This window comes from Bombina bombina, chromosome 4 (assembly GCF_027579735.1).
Source record: "Bombina bombina isolate aBomBom1 chromosome 4, aBomBom1.pri, whole genome shotgun sequence".
NCBI classification, from domain to species: Eukaryota; Metazoa; Chordata; class Amphibia; order Anura; family Bombinatoridae; genus Bombina; species Bombina bombina.
In genome coordinates, this window is record NC_069502.1 from 915,313,559 (window position 1) to 915,331,988 (window position 18,430).

The 18,430-nt window shown below is 41.0% G+C and overlaps 1 protein-coding gene across 7 annotated transcripts in view; it reads left to right on the plus strand.

The window, feature by feature from the left end:
- Window positions 1-18,430, plus strand: part of BIRC6 (baculoviral IAP repeat containing 6) — an 854,588-nt gene that overhangs the window by 818,983 nt on the left and 17,175 nt on the right. For all 7 annotated transcript variants that reach the window (XM_053711846.1, XM_053711848.1, XM_053711852.1 and 4 more), the window contains exon 72: window positions 13,514-13,702. In XM_053711846.1, coding sequence (XP_053567821.1) covers window positions 13,514-13,702 — 189 coding nt within the window. The remainder of the gene's footprint in view (window positions 1-13,513; window positions 13,703-18,430) is intronic.

Consider the following 18,430-nt stretch of genomic DNA (forward strand, 5'->3'; position numbering starts at 1 on the left):
GGGAAAGCTCAGGCACCACGTCAAGGTCCTTTCCATCGCCTGAGTCCCTAACACAGGCACACCATCATGCGAGCTCACAAAGCCAAACAAACTGAGAAAAAAGATGGGGTGCACAGGTGGCTGTAATCACCCATAGAAAATACAAAACATGGAAGGGAACTGCACTCCAAGACCGGATCAGGTACACATCCTGTGACTCAGTAACATCCATCCCTGGGTGCTAAATAGCACTCCAAAAAAGCTGTGATGTCACCAGAGCCACAGGCAGTTAACCCCAGTCCGGAATGGGTGCAAGAAACAAGGGAGATTACAAATAAAAAGTAATACAACACATAGAAACACCCAGCACTCACCAGCTAGCTCACAGCTAAGATAAAATCACAACTGGAAAGGTTAGTCACCACATCTGGCCAAATGGGAAAGCTCAGGCACCACGTCAAGGTCCTTTCCATCGCCTGAGTCCCTAACACAGGCACACCATCATGCGAGCTCACAAAGCCAAACAAACTGAGAACAAAGAAGGGGTGCACAGGTGGCTGTAATCACCCATAGAAAATACAAAACATGGAAGGGAACTGCACTCCAAGACCGGATCAGGTACACATCCTGTGACTCAGTAACATCCAGCCCTGGGTGCTAAATAGCACTCCAAAAAAGCTGTGATGTCACCAGAGCCACAGGCAGTTAACCCCAGTCTATAAGCTCGAGGCACTCCGCCAACTTTCCGATGCCTCAACTTATAAAAGGTTATCTTTTAACCCCACATTGTCTTATAAAAAACTTGTTGATAAATCCATTGATTTTGGACTCCATATGGGATATCTTACCACACAAGAAAGTGACTTTCTATCCATAGACTTTCCAAAAACACCAATACTATACCTATTACCCAAAATACATAAGTCACTGACACACCCACCTGGGCGACCTATTGTGTCCGCCAGGGACTCTATATGCTCAGTATTAGCGAAGTACATTGACCATCACCTTCAACCCCTAGTTACTAATTCGAGATCATATTTACAAGATTCATCTGCGATGATACGTAAACTACAAACTTTTCATTTATTGACTGGTGGGGATATCCTCGTGACCATGGACGTTGACAGCCTCTATACTGTCATCCCCCACTTGGATGGCTTGGAGGCTGTTAGATCCATGGCCACGGGGAACCCAGACTATAGGGGTCCTCCATTAGAGTTCCTTTTGAAACTTATGGAACATTGCTTAACTAAAAATTATTTCTCTTTTGAAAGTAATTTTTATTTGCAGATAGCAGGGACAGCCATGGGCTCGAACATGGCCCCTGTCTATGCCAATATCTTTATGCTCTGGTATGAGCATCATATTATGCAACCCTACACACATCCCAACATCCTGATGTACACTAGATACATAGATGACTTGTTTTTGATTTGGCGTGGCAGTGAACAAGACTTGATACTATGGGTAGAACATCTGAATCAGATCAAAGGCCCGATTAGGTTCAAAATGTAATGTGATCATGAACAAATACACTTTTTGGATTTAAATATTTTAAAGTCAGAACTGAACAACACATTAGATTTGGTACATCTTTATACACTGAGAGCACTGACAGAAACTCGCTGCTGCTGGCATCTAGCTATCACCCACAACACCAAAAGTTAGGCATTATCTCCTATCAACTCACGCGAGTAATCAGGAATAATTCCGAACCAGAAATCTGCAGTGAACAATTGGATGCTATGTGTAAGAAATTGGAGGAAAGGCTATATGACATTAAGGATATTAATATGGCGAGACAGAAACTCCACAGGTGTAACCAAGATTCGCTCCTAAAACATAAAGAAAGAAAAAACACGACTGAAGAAAAGTTAAACTTCATTACCACATTCTCTCCATCACATGAGACCATAAGGGATTCCATTCACAATAGATGGGACTTACTTGAGACCGACAAGAGCCTGGCATCCTGGAAAACTAACACTCCAAGAGTGGTTTACAGACGGGCGAGGAGTATTAGGGACCTACTGGTAAAAAATGATCCCAAAAGTTCCCATCAAGGTGATACGTGGTTAAAATCTCGAAAAAGTGGTTGCTACAAATGCGGTGATTGTGTTAACTGTAATTCCATGCAAGTTGGAGATTCTTTTCAACATCCACACAAGAATAAAAGATATACCATTCGTTACCGTCTGAATTGTAACAGCTCATATGTCATATATATCCTAATTTGCCCCTGTTCTCTGGTCTATGTGGGAAAAACGACCACCCCTTTCAAAGATAGAATGGCGAATCACAGATGCTCAATTAGGGAGGCACTGAAGAATGGAACATCTGATCTCCCAGTTGCCCGACACTTTGCTACACAGAAACATAGCATCTCCAGTTTACGCTGCATGATTATTGATCATCTACCTATTCCAAAAAGGGGGGGAGACCGCAACAATATGTTACTTAGACTAGAGTCCAGATGGATCTACATGTTGGACACCGTCTCTTCTAAAGGATTAAACATTAAATTGGACTTTGGGCCGTTCATTGGATAAAAATCATCCACTAATGTATGAATACAAATGCATTAATTGTTTCTATCATTGGATTACAAAATGGACACTTTTTGAATTTGCTCATTGTTCCAGCTTCTACTATGTTTTTAACTTTTTCCTTTTTTCTTTTTTTTTCCTTTTTTTTTCATTTTTTCTTCTCTATATTTTTTCTCTTCCTTTGCTACTTGGCTAATGTGTTATTAGATGTCATTTATTTAACATCACCACCCCCCACATGTTGCTGGATTGTGTGCTCTATCAAGCATTTTCTGCTAATCTTGCATGGGAGCTTCATATTAACCAATGGGGATATACCCGCTATAAGTGGGGCATTCGTGTTGTCTGATTTGAATAGATCGAATGTGTATTACACCCCATCAATATTTCCTGATATTCCTGCATTAGCTGTTGCTTTATGAATAAATGCGAGGGTGTACCCGCTATAGGTGGGACATTTGATTTCCTCACTACAACTTTTGAATGTGTATTACATCCCAGTACAATGTTCAGTACATCATGCGCCAAGGTGAACATGCAGCTTCTACGTTGATTGACAAAGGTGACCCCTCACAAACCTATGTGAAACATACGGCATCGTTGTGCCAGAAGCAGTTCATAAGTCACAGACTAATATCCCTTTGTTTGGTATGATGACACCTGAAAACATCGCAAGATCATTGGACACTACTCCGGTGCAGATCACTCCCACATATGCAAATTAGACATGCAGTTGCTCAACTAACAGCACAATGAAGTATAAAGCTTGTGGGTGGAAACGGAACCAGCTGATCAGATTTGCAAGCGATTATCCACAGCTGAACACAGCCTCGATGTGAGCTATGACTTGTATAAATATAACACATTCAGCCAGTAGTTTTATGTTCTCATGGGGAACACCACATAGCTTGTGTGACCACTTTGGATTTACCTTTTGGGACATTTGAAAAAGATCCCAGTTAGGCATCGAAACGTCATGTTTTTCCCAAGATTTTTACTTTTTGTATTATTAAAAGCTAAATTTTACTTACAAATGACCAGTGAGTGCTGCCTTTTTTGCATAGTACATACTGTTTTGACATTGCACCCTGGCAGCTGCTACTAAATATATGGTGTGCATTCCTACACAGGACTTTGCTTTATATATATATATATATATATATATATATATATATATATATATATACACACACAGTCGTATGCAAAAGTTTAGGCACCCCTGTCAATTTCCATGATTTTCATTTATAAATAATTGGGTGTTTGGATCAGCAATTTCATTTTGATCTATCAAATAACTGAAGGACACAGTAATATTTCAGTAGTGAAATGAGGTTTATTGGATTAACAGAAAATGTGCAATATGCATCAAAACGAAATTAGACAGGTGCATAAATTTGGGCACCCTTGTCATTTTGTTGATTTGAATACCTGTAACTACCTAGCACTGATTAATTGGAACACACAATTGGTGTGGTGAGCCCATTAAGCCTTGAACTTCATAGACAGGTGCATCCAATCATGAGAAAAGGTATTTAAGGTGGCCAATTGCAAGTTGTTGTTCTCTTTGACTCTCCTCTGAAGAGTGGCAACATGAGTGACCTCAAAACAACTCTCAAATGACCTGAAAACAAAGATTTTTCAACATTATGGTTTAGGGGAAGGCTACAAAAAGCTATTGCAGAGATTTAAGCTGTCAGTGTCCACTGTGAGGAACATAGTGAGGAAATGGAAGACCACAGGCACAGTTCTTGTTAAGGCCAGAAGTAAAATATCGGAGAGGCAAAGGATGGTGAGAATGTTTAAAAACAGCCCACAGACCACCTCCAAAGAACTACAACTTAATCTTGCTGCCGATGGTGTCACTGTGCATCGTTCAAGAATTCACCATATGGGAGAGTGATGCGGAAGAAGCCTTTTCTGCACACACGTCACAAACTGAGTTGCTTGAGGTATGCAAACGCACATTTGGATAAGCCAGCTTAATTTTGGAAGAAGGTGCTGTGGACTGATGAAACAAAGATTGAGTTATTTGGTTATAACAAGGGGCATTATGCATGGTGGCAAAAGAACACAGCATTCCAAGACAAACACTTGCTAGCAACAGTAAAATTTGGTGGATATTCCATCATGCTGTGTGGCCAGTGCCGGTACTATGAATCTTGTTAAAGTTGAGTCGCCTGGATTCCACTCAATATCAGCAGTTACTTGAGAATAATTTTGAGGAATCAGTCACAAAGTTGAAGTTACGCCAGAGCTGGATATTTCAACAAGACAACAATCTAAAACACTATTTAAAATCTACTCTGCATTTATGCAGAGGAACAAGTACAATGTTCTGGAATGGCCATCCCAGTCCCCAGACCTGAATATCATTAAAAATCTGTTGGGTTATTTGAAGCGGGCAGTCCATGCTCGGCAACCATCAAACCTAACTGAACTGGAGATGTTTTGCAAGGAGGAATGGTCCAAAATACCTTCATCCAGAATCCAGACACTATACAGGCTATAGGAAGTGTCTAGAGGCTCTACTAAATATTATTGCAATATTTCTAATGGGGTGCTCAAATTTATGCACCTGTCTTCATTTTGATGCATATTGCACATTTTCTGTTAATCCAATGAACCTCGTTTCACTACTGAAATATTACTGTGTCCTTTAGTTATTTGATAGCTCAAAATGAAATTGCTGATCCAAACACCCAATTATTTATATATGGAAATCATGGAAATTGTCAGTGGTGGATATGTGTATATATATATATGTGTATATATATATATATATGTGTATATATATATATATATATATATATATATATATATATATATATACACACACACACATCTAAAGCTGAGGAGACTCCACTGCTTCATTCATCACTTGTGGGAATTAAGAACCTGGCCACCAGGAGGAGGCAAAGACACCCCAGCCAAAGGCTCAAATACCTCCCCCACTTACCTCATCCCCCAGTCATTATTTGCCTTTCGTCACAGGAGGTTGGCAGAGAAGTGTCGGAAGATTCGGAGTAGTCTCTTATGGAGGGTAGTACTCTTCGCAATAGGACTGGAGTTTTAAGTAGTCCTGTCAGCCTCTCAGTGAGAGCATGGGTGAAAGAGTCCGGAAATACAGGGGGAGTTCTTCTGCGAAACCATCCCGACTCATATTAACAGCTCCCTAAGTAATCAGCATTGACGAGTTTCGCTGCCTGCTTTTATTCTCTCAAGTCCATGTCAGGAGCGACGCTACTAACCTGTCACACATGAAGGGCCGTGTTCCTGTTCCACTGCGTTGATTCTGGTAAGATTGTTTATATATATATATATATATATGTGTGTGTGTGTGTTAACGCAAGAAGACAGGGTCACAGTGTGACTCCTTTAATCTGTATAGAATCTAGGTTAATACCCTCGGAAGGGGGTTATGGAACAGGGGGGATTTTAATATACATAATGATGTTTGTGTTTTTTGCTGCACTTGTGTGAGATGAGGCTCTGTCAGTGTGGAACAGAGAGATTGAGGCGGGCTTTTTTTGGCACGTCTCTCACTCAGTGCAGGGGCGGTCCTGCATGGCACTCCATGTGACCGGGTGTGGCCTTAGTAACTTCCTCTTTCTCAACCTGTGTTTGGAGGAGACGAAAGCTGTTTTCTGTAGTCCGGGTAATAAGAGGTGGTGAGTGCCGTGGCCATTAGGATATAAAGGTGCCATTTAATTAGTAATCAGGTCCATAATAAAGGCATAAGCTATGGAGGACTCTGATATGTTGGAGGATACTCCTTTATCTAAACCGACTGTGTATACTGTGAGGACGTTCCGGTGGAACCGCCGTTACAGCTCTGTTCCACATGTTATGACAATATTACTACTTCTAAAAAGAATAAGGTATTTAGTACCACTGAGTCGTCCATCTCTGAGGGTTCTCCATCCTGCAAGGTGCGTTCCCTACAAGCATCTCCTATTACACAAGCAGTTCCCCAGGGCACTACTAATCCTTTCGCGGGAGGGGTCCTTTGGCCTCCAGACTTCGCCGATCATTTGCAGATGGCGGTTTCTGCGGCCATAAATGCGATGCTTCGTCCTACTAAGCGCAAGCAGAAGGTACGGCACTGCTATCTGAGGGGTATTCGACTCCGCTGGATATCTTGGACAGATTATCCGCTGAGGAGGACAACTCCCACTTATCGGAGGATGGCGCTTTTCGGTCGGAATCAGCTTGTTCTAGGCCTCCGTCCGTGGAGGAACCAGATTTCAAATTTAAAATGGAGCATTTGCGTTTCCTGCTGAAGGAAGTGCTTGCTACGCTGTAGGTTCCGGAACCGAAACTCCCGGAGGAACCTTCGATCCCTAAACTGAGGACCGGTTCCTGTCAAGATGGCGAACATTATTAAGACTGAATGGGAAAATTGGATTCGCCCTTTTCTCCCTCGTCTTCTTTTAAGAAACTTTTCCCTGTTCCGGACGCGCAGTTTGAACTGTGGGGAACCGTCCCTAAGGTGGATGGTGCTATCTCCACACTCGCTAAGAGAACGACTATTCCGCTGGAGGATAGCTCCTCTTTTAAGGAACCCATGGATAAAAAGATGGAGTCCATGTTGCGGAAAATGTTCTGACGGGGTTTGTTTTCCAAACGGCGGTGGCAGTTGCTGCGGTGGTTGGTGAGGCACTATCAGCAATGGTCGAGGTGGAGACCCCTCTATGAGATTTTTGATTGAATAAAAGCCTTAAGGGTAGAGCAGTTGTTCATTTGTGATGCTAACATGAAGATTATTCGTCTGAATGCTAAGACGTCAGGGTTTTCTGTTTTAGCTCGCAGGGCTCTGGCTAAAATCATGGTCTGCTTACATGACGTCTAAGTCTAACCTGCTTTCCCTACCATTCAAGGGGAAGGTTTTGTTTGGCCCGGGCCTGGTTTCTATTATATCTACAGTCACGGGTGGTAAGGGTGCCACCTTACCTTAGGATAAGAAAGCCAAACCTAAGGGATCTAATTTTTGTCACTTTTGTGCAGACAAGTCTCAGCGCCAGCAGCCTTCCGCAAAATCTGAGCAATCCAAGGGATATTGGAAGCTAGCAAACTCTTGGAATAAGTCCAAGCAGAACAAGAAGCCTGCCGAGTCAAAGTCGGCATGAAGGTGCAGCCCCCGACCCGTCCTTGGACCAGGTAGGGGCAGGCTATCTCTTTTTGCGGGGGCCTGGAGGGGGAGACATTACAGACCCTTGTGTCCTGGAGGTTGTCGCCCAGGGGTACAGGATAGGTTTCAAATCTTATCCGCCCAGGGGCAGGTTCCTCCTGTCAAACATCTCTTTAAGACCAGAAGAGAGAGATGCCTTCCTAGGGGGTGTGAGGAATCTCTCATCCCTCGGAGTAGTCGTCCCAGTTCCTCTGGCAGAAAGAGGTCTGGGGTATTATTCAAACCTTTTCGTGGTCCCAAAGGTGGGGGGCACATTTCGTCTAATTCTAGACCTAAAGGCCCTAAACAAGTTTTTGTCAGTCCCATAGTTCAAGATGGAGACGATCAGGTCAATTTTGCCCCTGGTTCAAGAGGGGCAATTCATGATGACGATAGACCTGAAGGATGCTTACCTTCATGTTCCAATCCACAAGGATTTCTAAGGTTTTCCTTCCTGGACCAGCACTTCCAGTTTGTGGCTCTTCCGTTTGGTCTGGCGATGGCTCCAAAAGTCTTTAAAAAGGTTCTGGGAGCTCTTCTCGCAGTAGCGAGAGCCAGAAAGATTGCAGTGGCCCCGTATCTGGACGATATCCTGGTCCAGGCTCCATCCTACAGTCTGGTGGAAAATTATTCGGGAGCTTTCGTCGTCCTGCTTCGGTCCCACCGATGGAAAATAAACGAAGGAAAGCGTTCATTGGTCCCCAGCAACAGGGTGGAGTTCCTGGGTACGATACTAGACTCTTCTGCAATGAAGATATTTCTGACAGACAAGAGACGTTGCAAGTTTGCGTCCAACTGTCTAATCCTGCAGACATCCTCCAGGACATATGTGGCCAAATGTATGGAGGTAATCGGGCTTATGGTATCCAGCATAGATGTCATCCCCTTCGCCAGGTTCCATCTCAGACCTCTTCAGCTGTGCATGTTGAGACAATGAAACAGCAATCATTCAGATTTGTCCCAACAGATATCTCTGTACAGACCAGTGAGGGAGTCCCTATCTTGGTGGACCCGACCGGGCCAGTTGTCTCAGGGGTCTTCCTTCCTGAGACCATCCTGGGAGATTGTAACCACGATGCGAGCCTTTCAGGATGGGGAGCAGTTTGGGGTGCCAGAAAGGAGCAAGGCAGATGGACTTGAGAGGAATCAAGTCTACCTATAAATATTCTGGAACTTCGAGCGATATTCAACGCTCTGAAGGCTTCGCCCCCCTCTGGAGTCGGCCCAATTCCTCAGATTCCAATCGGACAACATCACCTTGGTGGCGTACATAAACCACCACGGGGGGGGCGAGAAGCTTCTTAACTATGAGGGAAGTATCTCAGATTCTGGATTGGGCAGAGACTCGCAATTGTTCGCTCTCAGCGATCCACATTCCGGGTGTGAACAACTGGGAAGCAGATTTTCTGTGCAGACAGACGTTTCATCCAGGGGAATGGTCTCTCCACCCCGAGTTGTTTGCGGAGATTTGCAACAGATGGGTGACGCCGGAAATAGATCTCATAGCGTCCAGACTCAATTGCAAGCTACCCAGATATGGATCGCGATCCAGGGATCCCCAGGCGGAATTTATAGACACCTTGGTGGTACCCTGGGACTTCAACCTTTATCTACATATTTCCACCGTTGCCTCTTTTACTTAGAGTAGTGCCCAGAATCAAGCAGGAGCAAGCTTCAGCTATTATGATTGCTCCGTCGTGGCGAACGTGGTTTGCGGATCTACTGGCAACGTCGTCATATCCGCCGTGGAAGTTACCTTGTCGCAAGGATCTGCTAGTTCAAGGTCCTTTTCTACATCAAAATCTCGATACTCTGAGGCTCACTGTGTGGCGATTGAACGCCTAGTCTTAGCCAAGAGAGGTTTTTCGGAGAGAGTGATCAACACTCTCGTCCAGGGCAGGAAGCCGGTCACTAGACGCATCTACCACAAGGTGTTGAGGACCTACTTGTCCTGGTGTGAGGAATGAGGATATCCCAGGCATAAGGTCAGGGTATCCAGGATTTTGGCCTTTCTCCAGGACGGTCTAGGTAAGGGTCTTGCCGTCAGTTCCCTAAGGGGACAGATCTCCGCTTTATCTGTACTGTTGCATAAGAAGCTTGCAGAACTTCCTGACATTCAGTCCTTTGTTCAAGCTCTGGTTAGGATCATGCCTGTCTTCAGGAATCCGGCTCCTCCTTGGAACCTAAACTTGGTTCTTAAGGTCTTGCAGAGGGCTCTGTTTGAGCCTATGCATGCACTTGACATTAAGGTTCTTTCATGGAAAGTCCTATTATTACTGACTATTTTACCGGCGCGCAGAGTCTCTTAGTTGGCGGCCTTGCAATGTGAGCCTTCCTACTTGGTTTTTCATGCTGATAAGGCTGTTTTCGCACTGGATTGGGATTCCTTCCCAAGGTGGTGTTGAGTCGTGACATCAGTCAGGAAATAGTAGTTCCTTCTTTATGTCCTAACCCTTCTTCAAAGGAGAGGTTACTTCATAATCTGGACGTGGTTCGGGCGTTGAAGTTTTATCTTCAGGCCACGAAGGAGTTCAGACAGACTTAGTCCTTATTTGTTGTGTATTCAGGGAAGCGCAGGGGACAAAGGGCCTCTGCCACCACTCTTTTTTTTTGGTTTAGGAGTATGATCCGTCTGGCATATGAGACAGCGGGACACAAGCCTCAGAGGATTACGGCTCACTCAACTAGAGCTGAGGCATCTTCGTGGGGCTTTAAGAATGAGGCTTCTATGGAGCAGATTTGTCAGGCGGCCACCTGGTCATCCTTACATACTTTTGCAAAATTTTACAAATTTGATGTTTTTGCTTCGGCGGAAGCAGCTTTTGGGAGAGAGGTTCTGCAGGCTGTGGTGCCCTCAGTATAGGGTCCGCCTCCTTTACCCTCCCATTTTCTTCATTCAGTGTCCTCTAGAGCTTGGGTATTTGTTTCCACAAGTGATGAATGAATGAAGCAGTGGACTCTCCTCCCCTTTAGATGGAAAACATAAATGATGCTTACCTGATAATTTCATTTCCATCATGGGGAGGAGAGTCCACCGCACCCGCCCGTTCTCCGGTGGGCAGACCTATATTTATTTGTGTTCTTCTAGCACCATTTATACCCTGATATTTTTCCTACTGTTCCTTGTTCCCTTGGCAGAATGACTGTGGGATGAGGGAAGTGGGGGAGTTATTTAAGCCTTTGGCTGGGGTGTCTTTGCCTCCTCCTGGTGGCCAGGTTCTTAATTCCCACAAGTGATGAATTAAGCAGTGGATTCTCCTCCCCACGATGTAAATGAAATTATCAGGTAAGCATAATTTGTTTAATGATTCAGATAGAGCGTGCAATTTTAATGAACTTTCTAATTATTATTATTATCGGGTATTTGTAGAGCGCCAACAGATTCTGCAGCGCTATAAACATAGGAGGTATACAAGGTAATATTTATAGGGGGGTCAAATGGGTTTAGGTCCCTGCCGAGAGTTGCACTGTTGTAATCGGCTCTTATGCGGGTGATCTACAAACAGCTTGGCTCATAGGCTTACATGCTAAGGGGTTCAAGGGGATAGCAGTGGAGTTAGGAAATGTTAGTGTAGGTTGTATGCATCCCTGAATAGTAGAGTCTTTAGGGAGCGCTTGAAGCTTTCAAAACTAGTGGAGAGTCTTGTGGAGCGAGGCGGAGAGCTCCACAAGATGGGAGCCAGTCTGGAGAAGTCTTGTAAACGGGAATGTGAGGAGGTAACAAGAGAGGAGGAGATCATGGGCAGAGCGAAGGAGTCAGGAGGGAAGGTCTTGTCTGGAGACAAGGTCTGAGATGTAGGGGGTGGGGGCAGTGCAGTTGAGGGCTTTGTATGTCAAAGTGAGTATTTTGTGTTTGAGCCGGGAGGCAAGAGGAAGCCAGTGAAGATATTGGCAGAGAGGTGTAGCAGATGAAGAGCGACATGTAAGGAAGATGAGCCTGGCAGAGGCATTATTATGGATTGTAAAGGAGCTAGGCGGCAGCTAGGGAGACCAAAGAGAATGGAGTTGCAGTAATTGAGGCAGGAAAGGATGAGAGTGGATTAGAATATTAGTTATGTCTTGTGAAAGGAAATGTCTAATTTTAGAGATGGTTTTTAAGGTGGAAGCGGCAGTCTTTAGCCAAGGACTGAATGTGAGGAGTGAAAGAAAGATCTGAGTCAAGTGTGACCCTAAGACGTGGGGTAGGCGTAATGGAGTTATCGACCGTTATAGAGCAGTTGAGGTTGGAGATTTTTGAAGAAGGGAGAGAAAATAGGGAGCTTGGTTTTGGAGAGATTTAGCTTAAGGTAGTGAGAGGACATCCACGATGAGATATGAGAAAGACAGTTAGTGACACGGGTTTGCAAGGAAGTCTGGACAGAGCCTTGTGGTACCCCAACAGAATGTGGTAACGGGGCAGAGGATGCCCCAGAGAAGGCTTCACAAAAGGTACGGTTAGACAGATAGGAAGAGAACCATGAGAGCTGTGTTTAATTCTATTAATCAATCCTTCAAAATTTTAAGTATTTTTAACAAAAAATCAGTTAGGCAGAATAACTCACACTATGTTTTTTTCTGGATTAGCCTGCTCCACCCTCCCCCCCCTCCTTATCACTGCCTGCATATATAGAGGCATCGTATTTCAAGAGGGCCCATGAACTCTGTTAGTTATGCTCAAGTGACGGTTGCGTGTGCTTATGTAATGCTGTAGATCCAATATAAAGATCAAATATATATGTATATCAAATATATACTTACAGATGTGTTATATACATTATATAAATATTTTTTTATTATTATGCATAAATTGTCACCCGCATAATATATTATTTTAAAATTATGTGTTAAAACTAAGATAAACACCTTCCAAATCATGCTCGTTGCCAAAAAGACTGCTTATTTAAATTTTTGCCACCATATTGTAAATGCAAATACACTTTCCTTAAAATGTGCACCTAACTTTACATTTGGTGCTCATAGGGCCAGACATGATGTAGGTGGAGCCGGGACCCCATCAGGCCCCCCTGCAGTGATGTCATTATAAATTGAGATTGGGCCCAGTCTCAGTTGAGACCCCTGTAGTTATGCCCCTGACTGGTTAGCTGTGCTCACTCACTGTGACTGACTCATCTGTGTTGTATGGGAGTTTTCTCTCTAACCTGCTTTCTTTATTATTTGTTGCTGTAATATTTCTATAAATTTGCTGCATTTGCATTCAGTAAAACTGTTTTTTTTTTTTTTTTTAATTGATTCCTGAAAGCAGAAAATATATAGCTGGTACCAACATCCTGGGTTATGCACTATTGCCTCTTAATTTTTTTTTTTAACCTATTAATATTTACGTTTTGAAATTGGGAGTGTATAAAGCAAAAAAATATGCCTGTAGCAGTACTTACTACAAAAAAGGACGAGAAACACTGGCTTACAGTTATTAAACAAAAATATAATTACCATTTCCATTCTTTTTTTTTCTTTTTTTTTCTTTTTTTTTTTTAAATTCTACAGATCTTTTATGACTTGCATCTTGATTTTAGTAAAATTGTAACTTTCTTCCTTTCATATTTATTGTATTTAATTTTGAGTTTATCTTTTATTCTACGTGTATGCGCTGTTTTGGGCTGCAAATTAAAAACTGTTAAATCTTATGTATGTATTATGTCTACATTTCTGTTGTATTGTAGTGCATTTCTGTTGTATTGTAGTTCATTTAAAATATTTTATTTTTTTTACATTTGTGTAATGCAAATTATATTGTAAAACAAGCTTTGAGACAATTTGTTGATTATAATAATTGTGCATTTATATTAAAGTCCGTTTCTCTCTGTTTTCCATTTTGCAGGTGCTGGTTTCTGTCCAGTCTCTCATCCTTGTGTCTGAGCCCTATTTTAATGAGCCTGGGTACGAGAGGTCACGGGGCACACCCAGCGGCACACAGAGCTCCAGGGAGTACGATGGAAATATCAGGCAGGCCACTGTCAAGTGGGCCATGCTAGAACAAATTCGAAATGCATCGCCATGCTTTAAGGAGGTATTGCACTGTTTGTAATTGATTTGACTGTTTAGTAACAGGCACATGATAGGCAGCTATTGCTCAGTCCGTTTCAGTTGTACATTAGCATACATTTCCTGCTAGATGCATGCACTAAATAAATGCTAGGTATAATATTGCAGTCAACTCAAGGATTAGTCTGGAGATTATTTACGGATGTAGGTTTTTAAAATTATATTAGTAGTTTTAAATATTGAAGAAATAAGTGTAGAAGTTCTAATATCTGTAAAATAATGGGCATCACCGTGTACGTTACACCTTGTAATTACAATACATTGCTGTTGTGTTGCTATAGAATACTATATCAGACCTGTCTTTACAGTTTTTACGTTTTTTGTTTTGGGGGATTTTAAAATGAACATCATACTTGGTGTAATTGTTTTTCAATAGCCAAACATCACTCACCACTTGTCTCATTTGTAGGAGCAAATTAATTCTAGCGTCCACAGCTGACAAGGCTAGCCATGGTCATTGTGCATTGTTTTGCAGTTCTAAGGTGTTATCGGCAATGATGTACAACTAGGTAGTAGGGTTAGCACGGAGATATCTGGAGTGTGCTTCTTATTTTTTTTTAGTTCTGAGAATTAGAAAATCCTCAATTTACAAATTACATAAAAAGGGGGCAAATAAATGTTCGTATTTTAACGCAAAGTTAGGGACAGTTATGAATTAACTGATAAATTAACAGTCTCACAGGGTGTTATACTATTTATTTTATATGTCAATCCTGAAAAAATGTTTTGCAACCCATAATACTGCTGAGTGTACTCTTTACTTCTAGCTTTGTTATTTAAACAATTTAATACATTTATTTGTGATTATTGGACTTGGTAAATGTCCCTAGTTATACCATATTTTAAGCTAGTTTGACAATAGCAATACATTTTGCTTTGTAATTTCATAAGTCTAATTGAGTATAAAGGTGTTCATGTTGCAGAAATAAAGGTTTCATCCAGTAGTTTAATTACCAACTTCTTGCAACACTTCAAAGAAAAATGCGTTGTCAAGGAGACTGAAAATGAATTAACTGTGTCCAGTTTTAAAAACTGAACACTATAGATATTATACGGCCAGCAAGAAAAAAAGCCAACTTTTTTTTTTTTCCCTCTCGTCATTTGTCAGTAAAAATGCGAGGCGTATTTATTACCTTCCAATTGAAATGTCAGTTAAAGTAATTCCAACTAAATTTCTTATTACTACGTTACATAATTCTCCTTAATGAAGGAAGAGACAGTGACTTATAACTGGCATAACAATTAGCATGATATAGTTCATAGCAGTAGAGGCGACTTAGTATAAAATTTATACCTCGTCGCTGACAGAAAGAAAAAAAGATACGGCTGTGTTATGGAGATGAGAAGAAAAGTATGAAGTGGCTTCTATGTAGCTTGCAAAGTGCCGGAACCATAAACCGCTAATTGCAGTGCAATGAGGGGTATTAAAAGGGATAGGAAAGTCAATAGTAAAGAGACATGAAACCATCTTGATTTAGATAAAGAAAAAATGTAAAAAAAAAAAAAATTTACTTCTATTTTCAAATTTATTTTATTTGCTTGTTCTTTGTTGAAGAGATCTCTAGATAGGTACCGTGCACTTGTCTGGAGCACTACATGACAGAAAAATAGTGCTGCTATCTAGTGCTTTTGCTAATGTATAACATTGTTGCAGAACTGCTGCCATATATTGCTGCAGGCACGTGCACACTCCTGAACTTACTGCCCTGTTTTTCAACAAAGGATAACGAGAAAACAAGGGAAAATTGATAATAGAAGTAAAATTGAAAGTTGTTTAAAATTGTATGTTCTATCTGAATCACGAAAGAAGCATTTGAGGTTTTATGTCCCTTTTAAACTTGCATGATTCAGATAGAGCAGTAATATTATGACATTTAAATTCACTTCTAGTTATTAAATGTTCTTTGTTCCCTTGGTATTCGTTGTTAAAAAAAAAAAAAAAAAGAGCATATACACAACCTACACTGCTGTGCGCTAGCTGGTAATTGGTGCCTGCACACATTTGTCTCTTTTGATTGGCTGTTCAGCTTGATTTCAGTAGTGCATTTCTACCCTTTCAGCAAAAGCTGTTTTTCACTGTAATGTTACATCAGAATTGCCTGATTACTTTTTGGATGGAATTAAAGGGACAGTGTACATCTTGATAGTTTAATATAAAATGTTTAGTTATGCTTAGTACAACATCTTTGCAATATGCTTTCAAGATCTATTTTGCCCCCTTTTTATATTATGTAGCTTCAAAAATTGTACATTTTCTAATTCTTAGAGCTGTAAATTTACACTGCAGAGTTATCATGTATACATATCAGTCCCTTATTGGCTTTAACGCATAATTGCAAAATAATGCACTTTCTGCTAACAAAATGACCCTAGCTTACCTTGTCAGCTGCAGACTCAAGCCCACATTGGCTTCTCCAAATAAGGCAAGTGGCTGGTTAAAGTTTGGCTGTTGGAAAAATAAGTGCAGCAAACAAGATGTTTGTGTGAAAAATGTTTTGATTTGTCTGATATGTTCTATAGCAAAACAACAAAAGTATCTATTAATTTCAGGTGTTTGCTATAGCCCTTTACATGTAGTAATGTGCAGTAAAGCATTAATTATGGAAACAGCCTAGATATCCATTTAGTTTTTATGTATGTAATGCACAGCCAACAGAACAATGAGTGTGTTCTTTCCATGCGATAGTCTATTATAATGGTCTAATGACAAGAATGTTTTAAGTTACTGTTTATAGACCTGTCCAAAGACCCAAGTGCTGCCTCCTGTTGTATGACTGTTCTCCAAATGGAATTAAAAAAAGTTTTGAAGCATTTCGATTGTAAAACAGATGTTACTCTCCCAGGAGATATTGTATTCTTGTGGACAAATGCTGAATCACTTAAACTTGATGTAGAATATCTGTAAAAAGCATGAACATCATCTACATAAAAATAGAAGATATTTTAACCCTAATAAGTAATAGCCAAATTCTATTTCAAAGGGATATTAAGCATCCAATCAGGAAGCTTGTCATGGGACTTACAAGGAAGTATGCATCTGCTATGCGCAGACACAATAACTTTGTAGTTTATTTTATTCCTCGGTTTAAGGAAGTTTACTATGAAATCTCACAAAATTATGGTGAACTCAGAACTGATGATGCAGATTGGCTTTTTTTTTTCTTCACCATGCATATGACAGTAATAATAGGTGTGGATAAATGCTCACATATCACTCTGGTAAGCTGAAGATATTTTGAGGTAAAATGTCTTACTTTTTTTTTACAAAGAGATGTTCATGTGATATTTTCTAGACCGCGTTTTACAGATATGCTACATCACTTTAAAGAGATTTACCATATGGGTCATTGTCCCTTTAACATGTCCCTTTAAACTTTGTGGTAAATTTACTAAGCTGCGTTCACAGCTTTTTTCGCCAAACAAGCCTGCTCCACATATTTAGGAAGCAGAAACTGCTTCTTTCTTCCTCTCCGCCACCAAAGAAGTGGTGAGATCAATCACCCTTACACTTGCTCGCTTGGGGGGGTAATGGATATGCCGTGCTCTAGCACACTTGGTTTTGCCAGAGCAGGGGGCAGCATTGCGCAAGAAACTTCTTGTGCAGTGTTAAATTTTGCCTTGCGATTAAACATCCAAGTGGCTATTGTAGGCAGACAAGTTCAGTACTTGTGAACCTATCTGCCTGCAGGTGCAAGGATGGTACATTTACACCTTTTGTGTATGTCAGTACAATAAGTCAACATGTTAGCTAAAATACTGGCACTTGCGTAAGCCAAAACGATGGCCTAAATCTTTAAAACACTACTTATAAATACATAGCAATTGTTCTTTGGATTTCCATTTTTACTAACACTGAAAATCCAGTGTTTTCCCTTATATGAAAGGCTTGGGCACCCCTGGTTTACAGCTGAATTTTCTCTTTTTTTTTTCTTTTCCCCCCTCCATTTGTATACGTCTAATGCAGCCCATGTTAAACAAGTGTTTTGGTACTGGCCTGTGTAATCCAATAGCTAATCCTAATTCAGTTTTAGGGAAAAGCTTTACTAAGCACAATGAGACTGCAGTCACCGTACATCATCTTTATCAAGAGCTCAACCCAGTTATACAATATTTATGGTAGTAAAATATCTTACATGGATCAATGATAGAATTAGAACACCTATATATTTGCTACACACCTGTGTTTTTTTCGGTTCATTCTAATTACGGATAATGAGATCTTCAGAGATTTCATGGAGAATGGGTTTTCTTTCAATAATTGACCATAATAATTAGAATATAATTGACCTTAAGGGAGTAAAAATTCTTAAAAACATTTACCCTCTGGTTGTAACACCTTGAACTATTGATATCATAACATTTTTCATCATTTTCTTTCTGCCCATGGAACATCTAATTACAGATGATTTCCTTTGAGAATGCGTTGTGTAGGTTTTTTCAGCAATTGGCCTCTGACCTTTTTGCCATTAGCAGTTATTACCAATGGAATTGTGAATTTAGCCCTCCATACAGACTAATAATCTAATGCTTTTTCCCAGAGGCATGGAGTCTGACCTAACACAATTTCCCATTCTTTTCATCTAGCTTCCCCAAAATCATTACATCTTTTATTTTACTTCTCTGGTCAGGTCTGACTTTGAAAAGGGCGGACATTCAGTCTGGAGATCTAAAAATACACACATGAATCACTGAT